The 8910-nt window shown below is 52.5% G+C and overlaps 1 protein-coding gene across 2 annotated transcripts; it reads left to right on the top strand.

The window, feature by feature from the left end:
* Positions 1-3058: 3058 nt before the first annotated feature.
* ITPRIPL1 (ITPRIP like 1) lies at positions 3059-7589 on the top strand. 2 transcript variants are annotated; one of them, XM_017339966.4, is made up of 3 exons: positions 3059-3314; positions 3498-3602; positions 4368-7589. In XM_017339966.4, the coding sequence occupies exons 2-3, from the start codon at positions 3593-3595 to the stop codon at positions 6026-6028; spliced, it is 1671 nt and encodes a 556-aa protein (XP_017195455.2). In that variant the 5' UTR covers positions 3059-3314; positions 3498-3592; the 3' UTR covers positions 6029-7589. The 2 variants fall into 2 exon arrangements, with proteins under 2 accessions (XP_017195455.2, XP_089182194.1); XM_089326068.1 differs by lacking the exon at positions 3498-3602 and having other exon boundaries at positions 3063-3314.
* The last annotated feature ends 1321 nt before the right edge of the window (positions 7590-8910 follow it).

The raw sequence follows: 8910 nt of genomic DNA, 5'->3' as shown, positions 1-8910 counted from the left end.
TGAATGAAGTGTCCAAATGACTTGGTTTCCTATTAATCCCTCTGCCTAAGCCAACCATCACTTCCTATCATGCTGAAAAAGAACAAAAAACGGGCCAAGAAGTGTTTGTTACCACTAGGCTTTTTGTGGATTTAAGTCTGATCTTGAAGACTTAAGATCAGCTTGGAGTCTTTAATTCCTTGTGGCAACCAACTCCCTTTCTGTGCAGACCATGAATTAATAACCATCCTCTAACCTTCTATAAAAACATTTAAATTTTTTTCTTTTAAAGATTTATTTATTTACTTGAAAGGCAGAATTAACACACACATGCACACACACATACACACAGATCTTCCATCCGCTAGTTCACCCTCCAATTAGCTGCAACAGCCAGGGCTGGGCAGAGCTGAAGTCAGGAGCCAGGAGCTTCTTCAGATCTCCCAGGTGCAGGGGCCCAAACACTTGGCCCATCTTCTGATGCTTTCCCAGGCATATTAGCAGGGAGCTGGATCGGAAGTAGAGCACCTGGGACTCGAACCAGCACTCATATGGGATGCCAGCATTGCAGGCACCAGCTAAACCCACTACACCACAATGCTAGTTTCTTTATTTTATTTAATAGAACTATTTTGGGGCCAGCATTGTGGCCTAGTGGGTAAAGCTGCCCCCTGCAATGCTAGCATCTCATATAGCCCCATTTCGAGTTCCGGGCTGCTCTACTTCCAATCCAGCTCCCTGTTAACGTGCCTGGGAAAGCAGCAGAAAATGACCCATGAGTTTGGGCCCCTGCACATGGGAGACCCCAAGAAGCTCCAGGCTCCTGGTTTTGGCTGTTGAGACCACTTAGGGAGTAAAGTGAACAGGAGATGGAAGATCTCTCTCTCTCTCTCTCTCTCTCTCTCTCTGTGTGTGTGTATGTGTGTGTGCATCTCTCCCTCTCTTCGTCTCTAACTCTACCTTTCAAATAAATAAAAAATAAATCTTAAAAAAAAAAGTGTTAGGGGCCAGCGCTGTGGTACAGTGGATTAAGGCCCTTGTCTGAGGTGCTGGCATCCCATATGGGCACCGGTTCTAGTCCCAGCTGTTTGCTGTGGCCTGGGAAAGCAGTGGAGGATGGCCCAAGTGCTTGGCCTCCTGCACCCATGTAGGAGACCCAGAGGAGGCTCCTGGCTCCTGGCTCCTGGCTTTGGATAGGTGCAGCTCCTGGCTCCTGGCTTTGGACAGGTGCAGCTCTGGCTGTTGTGGCCATCTGGGAAGTGAGCCAGCAGATGTAAGACCTCTCTTTCTGTCTCTACCTCTCTCTGTGGCTCTTTCAAGTAAATAATAATAATAATAATAATAATAATAAAAAGTGTTAGAAGCCAGTGTTGTGGCGTAGCAGGTAAGGCCACAGCAGGTAGCCTGCAGCACCAGGATCCCATATGGGCGCTGGTTCGAGTCCCAGCTGCTCCATTTGCGATTCAGCTCCCTGCTAATGCGACTAGGAAAGCAGTAAAAGATGGCCCAAGTGCATGGGCCCCTGCACCCACGTGGGAGACCTCAAAAAAGCTCCTAGCTCCTGCCTGGCTCAGCCCTGGCCGTTGTGGCCATCTGGGGAGTGAACCAGCAAGTGGAAGATATCTCTCCTTCTGACTCTCCACCTCTTTCTGTAACTGCTTTTCAAATAAATAAAAAGTAAATATTTAAAAAGCATTATTTTGATTTATTTTAAAAGGCAGAGTTACAAAGGGAGAGAGAAAGAGACAGAGATTTTTCCATCCACTGGTTCACTCCCCAAATGGCTGAAACAACCAGAGCTGAGCCAGGCTGAAGGCAGGAGCTTGGAACTCCAGCCAGAATTCTCCCATGTAGATGGCAGGAGTTTAAGTACTTGGGCCATCTTCTACTGCTTTCTCAGGCATGTGAGCAGGGAGCTGGATTGGAAGTGGAGCAGCCGGGACTTGAACAAGTGCTCATATGAGATGCCAGCATGGTAGGGCAGCAGCTTAACCAGCTGTGCCACAATGCTGGTCCCAGTAACCAATTGCAAAGCAAACCCTTACTTGACTGTGAACATAACATCTTTAAACACATGGCTTTAATCACTGTTGGTTTTGCACACTCTAAAGTGCATTTTTTCCCCATGCTGACATTGTCATGTCGTGAATGAAAAGATTTCATTATCGTACTAATGCTCATAAACCTGTGGTCTACTTCTCATCATCTGAAAAGTACCTGGAACCTCAGCCGCTGTCAGCCAGGAGACTTTGTCTCCTTCCCATGACTCGGTCAGCCAGCCTTTCGGGAAGTTTCTGCCCCGTTGTTGGGGGCTCCCTCTGCATCCCACTCAGTAGGGGACTCGAAACGTCACCTGGAGGAGGGCTGTAGTGAGTCAGCATCTAGGGTTCATCACTTCCTCTTCTCCTCCCCTGGCTGCCAGGGGACAGGAAGACACGGGGCTCTTCCGAGGCTCTTTAGATCCCTTTCAGGAAACTCTCTTGGTATTTCTTGAGGCGTGGCAAGGCCGGTCCAGCGGTGTAAAGTTCTCTTTTGCACTCCGTGTCTTCCGCGCGGCTCCCTGTGGGCTGCAGACTGGCAGGCCAGGCAACTTCTCCCAGTCTTGGGGTGCTGCCTGGTCGTTTCCTGATTGTCCCTTTGAGAAAAGGGAAAGACCCCTGGGTGAGGCACATTTCGGGCTGTGAAAACACACCTCTTCTGAACCGTTTCTGCTCAGAGCCACCCTGACGTGAGAATGGCTCTCCCCCTGCTCAGTTCCTAGCTTCGCCACCGTCACCCTCACGCATCGATCCGCGCCGTGATTAGATCCCCCACGAACCGACAGTGCAGCTGACAGCAGGCGCTGCAGCGGCCCCTTTGTGCCACCCTGGGGAGGCCCGGCTGCTGCCAGGGTGTGGCCGCCGCCCACCCCGGCCCTACCCCAAACCCGGGGTGCCCGGGATGCGGGCAGAGGGCGCGTGCGCTTTGCAAGGGGCCGGGGGCCCGGGGGCCCGGGGGCCTGGACGCGGGGCGGTGCTCCCGACGCACGCGGCGCCACCGGGGTCTGGGTGGGGCGGAGCCTGCGGGGTGGAGCGGGGCGGGGCGGGCCCCGGGCGGCGGGAGCCTCCGCGGCAGGCGGGCGCCCTCGGAACCGCGCGCCGCGTGGTGTGGATCGCCGGGGCCTCGCTGAGCACGGACGCTCCTACAGACATGGTCTGGGCCCTGGGAGAGAGGACAGAGGCCACTCTCGTGGGCTGTCCGGGCGATGAACCGGGAGCCCCCACCGCGCCAGGAAGGAGGCAGAGGCGGTCAGGCCGCGCGGTCTCTGTAAGACCGTGACCCTGCTGACACCAACAGTGAGTAACCTGCCCCCAGCCGGGGAGGAAGAAACCCTGAGAGGGGCCGAGTCCTTGATTTGGCTTGGTTGGGAGGATGAGAGTATAACTCTCTGGAATTTGGGTTGGTTATAAAGGTGGAAGGGGCGAGTGGAGGGCTCTGCACTGAGCCAAATCCCCCAGGTACCTTGCACATTTTAACAGGGCTCCTGGAGGGGGCGGTGACACCTGTCAAGGCCCGAGGTCCAAAGGGAGGAGAATCCCCACCTGGCTTCAGTGTCCACACGGAACTGCCCTTCATGAGTCTCGGTAAGCCAGGTAGCTTGAGAACTTTTGGGGTGAATGCTAGAAGCTTCAGGCTCCAGTGGTGGGTGGGGAAGCAGCCGCTAGCCCCTGTCAGGTGGGCCCTGGGCACTGGTTCTGCAGGCAGCTTCCAGGGCTTAGAAGTGGACCTGGACTTACAGGGCGTCGAGCAGCCCCTTGGAGTCCTCAAGTGGGCACGGGAGCAAGCAGCCGGCAGTGCTGTGCCGTTCTGGCTCCCGCTGGGCGGGGGTGGGAGGATGGGGGTGGGTGAATGGTGTGATGACACTGGGTGAGCAGAATGAAGACTGTGAAGTCACAGAGGAAGTGGGATGCCACAGCAGCAGCCTAGGACTGGCTGCCTGGAGCCAGGAAAGGTGCGGCTCAGGCCAGCTCAGTGCTTTCTGCCCGTGGGAGCAGGCTGGGGATCAGCAGGGCGTTTCAGGTGCCCCTGGTGGACTGATGAGTTGGTGAGGCCACCCCACCGCAAGGGCCCCCTCCCCACCTGCACAGGAATCAGTACAGTCCCATGTCCACCCTCTGGAAGCCTAAATACCACCCGCACCATGCAGAGGAAAACAGTGCAGAGACTGAATGTGGCACCTCCTGCTGTCGCTTTCTCCCAGACCTCCTCCTGGCAGACCCCTCTTGCTCTGGCCGGGCCCAGCTCTTTGAGTAGTCGGCGTCCAGGACTTGGGGTGCCAGGGCTCGGGGGCACGTGCACTGGAGAGCGGATTCGTGGAGATCACTGACTCCCACCCTCCTACTTCTCAGATGCAGAGGCTTCCATGGCTGTGATAAGCCTGCTGTTCTTGGCAGTGATGTACGTGGTGCATCACCCCCTGTTGGTCAGTGACCGGATGGACCTGGACACGTTAGCCAGAAGTCGGCAGCTGGAGAAGCGGATGAGCGAGGAGATGCGCCAGTTAGAGACAGAGTTTGAAGAGAGAAAGCGGGCAGCGGAGCAGAAGCAGAAGGCCGAGAACTTCTGGAGGGGAGACACTTCCGACGACCATCTGGTGCTGGGGAAGAAAGACATGGGGTGGCCGTTCCGGGCCGACAGCCAGGAGGGGCCACTGAGCTGGATGCTGGGCAACGCGTGGAATGCTGGCCTCTTTTGCCTGTTCCTCATCTTTGAGCTCCTGCGGCAGAACATGCAGCATGAGCCGGCCTTTGAATCCAGCAGTGAGGAGGAGGAAGAGGAGGAAGTCCGGATCGTGCCTGTCACCTCCTACAACTGGCTCACCGACTTCCCCTCGCAGGAGGCCCTGGAATCCTTTTACAAACACTATGTCCAGAACGCCATCCGTGACCTGCCGAGCACCTGTGAGTTCGTGGAGAGCTTTGTGGATGATCTCATTGAGGCCTGTAGGGTGCTCAGCCGCAGGGAGGCTCACCCCCAGTTGGAGGACTGCCTGGGCATTGGCGCTGCCTTTGAAAAATGGGGAACCCTCCATGAGACCCACACATTTGATGTCCTGGTGCCCATTGTCCCCCCACAAGGCACCATGTTTGTCCTGGAGATGAGGGATCCGGCCCTAGGCCACCGCTGCGGCAGCGTGCTGGTGGAGTCGGAGTGCGTGTGCAAGCGGGAGAAGCTCCTAGGTGACGTGCTGTGCCTCGTGCACCACCACAGGGACCACTCGGCGGGGTTGGGGAAGTGTGGCAGCTCCATCAAGGCAGCTCTGTGCAGCGGCTCCCACCTGGATGTGTGCAAGACCGTGCAGTGGTTCCGCAACATGGTGGGCAATGCCTGGGCCCTCGTGGCCCACAAGTATGACTTCAAGCTCAGTCTCCCACCATCCACCACCTCCTGCAAGCTCAGGCTGGACTACCGCTCGGGCCGCGTTCTCTCAATGCATCTGGTGTTGGGGGTGCAGCGGGAAGACACCTTGGTCTACCTGGTGAGTCAGGCCCCTGACCAGGACCAGCTCACCAGTGTGGACTGGCCCGAGTCTTTCGCGGCCTGTGAGCACTTGTTTCTGAAGCTGGTAGGGCGCTTTGCCCCCGAGAACACCTGTCACCTCAAGTGCCTCCAGATCATTTTGAGTCTCCAGGATCATCGGAGCTTACCTCCCGGGGCATCCCGCCCCATCCTCACCTGCTACCACTTCAAGACGGCCCTGATGCACCTGCTGCTGCGGTTACCCCTCACGGACTGGCAGCACAACATGCTCTCTCAGCGGCTGCAGGACATTCTTTGGTTCCTGGGCCGTGGCCTCCAGCAAAGGTCCCTCCATCATTTCCTCATTGGTAACAGCTTCCTACCCCTGACCATCCCGATCCCAAAGACATTCCGGAATGCTGAGCCTGTCAATCTCTTCCAACACCTGGTGCTAAACCCCGTGGCACATTCACAGGCAGTGGAAGAGTTCCACAACCTTCTGACCCAGGTGAAGACCCTGCCCTGTGCCCCATTGGCTGGGGCATCTTAATGTAAAGACCATTAAAAAACAAACAAAAACAAACAAACAAAAACCACACACCCACAATGGGAGAAGGTATTTCTGATTTCTCAGGCTGCAAGAGTTTGTTTTTCACATGTCTCAGCTGTGTAGGTCACCTTGCCCTTGCCACTGGGGGCTGTGCTAGATGGAACCACTTTACAGAGTACGTGAGAGTTCATGAGGATGCACTCCTGCAGGGAGTGGATCTGAGGGTTACTTTTTCTGACTTAACTTTCATCGTGACCCAACGCAGGTCCAGGGTAATGGATGTTAGGGGAGGATCTTGCTCCTGAGGAGTCGAGGTCCTGAGGGGGCCTGTGACGTTGTGTTTTTATATCAACACTGGAAGTGAAAGCGAACCAGAGAATACCTCCATCCCAGCTTACTCCTTTCCGTGGGCAATTCCCAACGTGTTCCCTGTGAACTGCTTTCCTTGTTTAACTATCAGCTGCATTCCTATCCAAGCTGATGGCGCTCCCACTGTATCCCAAATACTGTGACAGCAACTTCTTATATTTTTGGATCTAATTTTCCAGACCTTTGACTATTTGGAAAATGTAACCAAGATGTTTATTTTACATTTTCTTGGTTTTTGTATGACATTACTATTTTTTTATACATCTGAAAAAAAAAAAAAAAACCTCTTGTACTACCAAATAATTTACTAGCACTGATTCATCAACAAACATTAAATCAATAGTGACCTGTCCCATAATGGAGATAAAGTGTTTCCTATGCATTTCCTATAATGAAACGGCTGTCTGATAGCTTTCTGAGTGCAAAATTATAAGCCCTTTACAGGGACAGGGCTTGCTGGGGACGCCTTTGTTTCTGAGTGGGACCCACTTGTTTGTTAAGTGGAAAGAAGGTTTGGCTACATGTTTGGCTGCGTTTTTTCACAGCCGGGTGGTGTCTTTGTATTGTCTTTTCAAGATGACAAAGGGATTACTTGAGCTGTGTTTGTGGTTTTGAAAAGAGGCCTCATCACAATCCGGGCCCATTGCCAGGTCTGGTCAGGAAGGCACTGTGGAGCAGTCCAGCGCCAACAAGGCTGTGTTCTCGGGATGTGACTGGTGTGTTTTCCCCTTCTTTCCAGCCTTGGGCATCCTGAGGGGGCGTGTTAAGAAACAGGCATGGGTGTGGTTGTTTTGGAAATACGAGTGCTGTTCCTACCCAGCCACGCCAGGAAGATCTGCTGGGGAGGAGAACCTGGCCCCACTTGTAACTTGAGGCCCCACCTGGAGGGCGGGGAGGGGGGTGGTCCTGGAGGGGTGTGAGATACTGGCCTTTATGGGCTTTTGTTGTGGGACCCACACTCTCTCCTCAACAAAAAAAATCAATACAATTTAAAAACTTAAAGTGTCCCAGGAGCTGATGCCAGTCAACACGGGGGCTCTTGCTGGCATCCACCAGGTACTACTTTTCGAGTAATATCGGTGACGGTTCTATGCTGGTGAGCTTTTGGTGTTTTAAAAAACTCCACCTACTTCTTACTTAATCATTTGCTGGTATTTTGATTTAAAATCAATAAAGACCATTTTCTATTTAATTTGGAATCTGTGCAGTAATAACACTCAGGGGTGTTACATACCTGTTCCCAACAGATTCATGTTACCCTGGTAGTTTCATCCAGCACATCCTGGTATTTCTCAATGTACCTTAAACCAGTCTGTCCTGTGGTTTTCCAGTGGCATGGACAGTAGCCAGGAAAGAATAATTCAGATGTTGAGGAACATCAAGGTTATTAATTCTCATGGTGCCCAAACCAAAATATCAACCAAATGAAAGGCCTCAGTAGCTACAAGCAACATGTATAAGCTCTACATGTCTGTTGAGGAAGGGGGAACGTGGTATGATTTCTAGGACTGCATAGTTGTTTCTAGTTTAATAGGAGACAAGAAAGAAAATGTAAAGTTGTGAGTAGGCAGGAGATTACAGAGGGAAGAGTCAGCAGAGCTTGGGTGGGGCAGAGGGTGCAAGAAAGGATATAGACAACCAGGCAGTAATGGAAAGAACAGACCTGCAGTGCTCTGGGAATATTCTCACAATTAAAGAGGAAAACTTCCAGCTTAGGAAACCGAGCTTTCTTTGAGAACAAAACCTGGCTAGCCCCCAGGATGCAACAGCAGCTATGGTAATAGGAATATGTGTACATGGTGTTCACTGAACACTGCCAATGGTCCAGGCACTGTTTAGCTGTCCATCTGGTAATTCGTTTAATCCCTGGTACATAGGAGGGAACAGGCACAGAAAGGCTATGCAGCTTTCCCAGGATCACACAGCTAGGAAGTGGCAGAGCCTGGAAGGAGGTCGGCTGCCTTCCAGGGTGGTCTTGGGAGTGAAACAAGATATAGCAAAACACTCTGTTAATTTCAAGATAAAGGGTAGTATGCTGTTTAGACATTCTACAAGACAGAAATGTTGGTTCTTAGCCCTGCCTTTAGGAGGTCAGGAATTTCACATTCCATACAAAAATTAAGGCATTTTCTCAGAGGTCATAATGCATGCAAAGCCATTTCCAGTATGGAGCCTGTGGAGTCCTGTGACAGGAACTGCATTATGATATAAGCCAGCTGCATGCCGGAGGTCAGGGTGAATTCGAAGCTAAAAGACCATTTGCTCAAGTAGTCAGTTGATAACACTGCTGTTTAAACTAAGGCTGTTTCCCGTTTATTTGAGGGAAGAATTTCTGTGAGGAGTAAAATGCAGAGGACTGGCTCCAGCTCCAGCACTGGTTTTCTGGCTGCCTAGGAGTGGGGGAGGGGCCCCACTATTTTAGTTCTGTACAGAGGAATTGAGCTTTGCATACCACTGATATCACTGATAAATCATTTAATCCTTTGGCACCACCCATAAACCTAACCCTGAAA

The sequence above is a fragment of the Oryctolagus cuniculus genome, chromosome 2 (genome assembly GCF_051225735.1).
Source record: "Oryctolagus cuniculus isolate XC-2025 breed Fujian yellow rabbit chromosome 2, ASM5122573v1, whole genome shotgun sequence".
Taxonomy (NCBI): Eukaryota; Metazoa; Chordata; class Mammalia; order Lagomorpha; family Leporidae; genus Oryctolagus; species Oryctolagus cuniculus.
The sequence above is the reverse complement of the archived record's forward strand: the minus strand, read 5'-3'. Positions and strand labels throughout refer to the sequence as shown.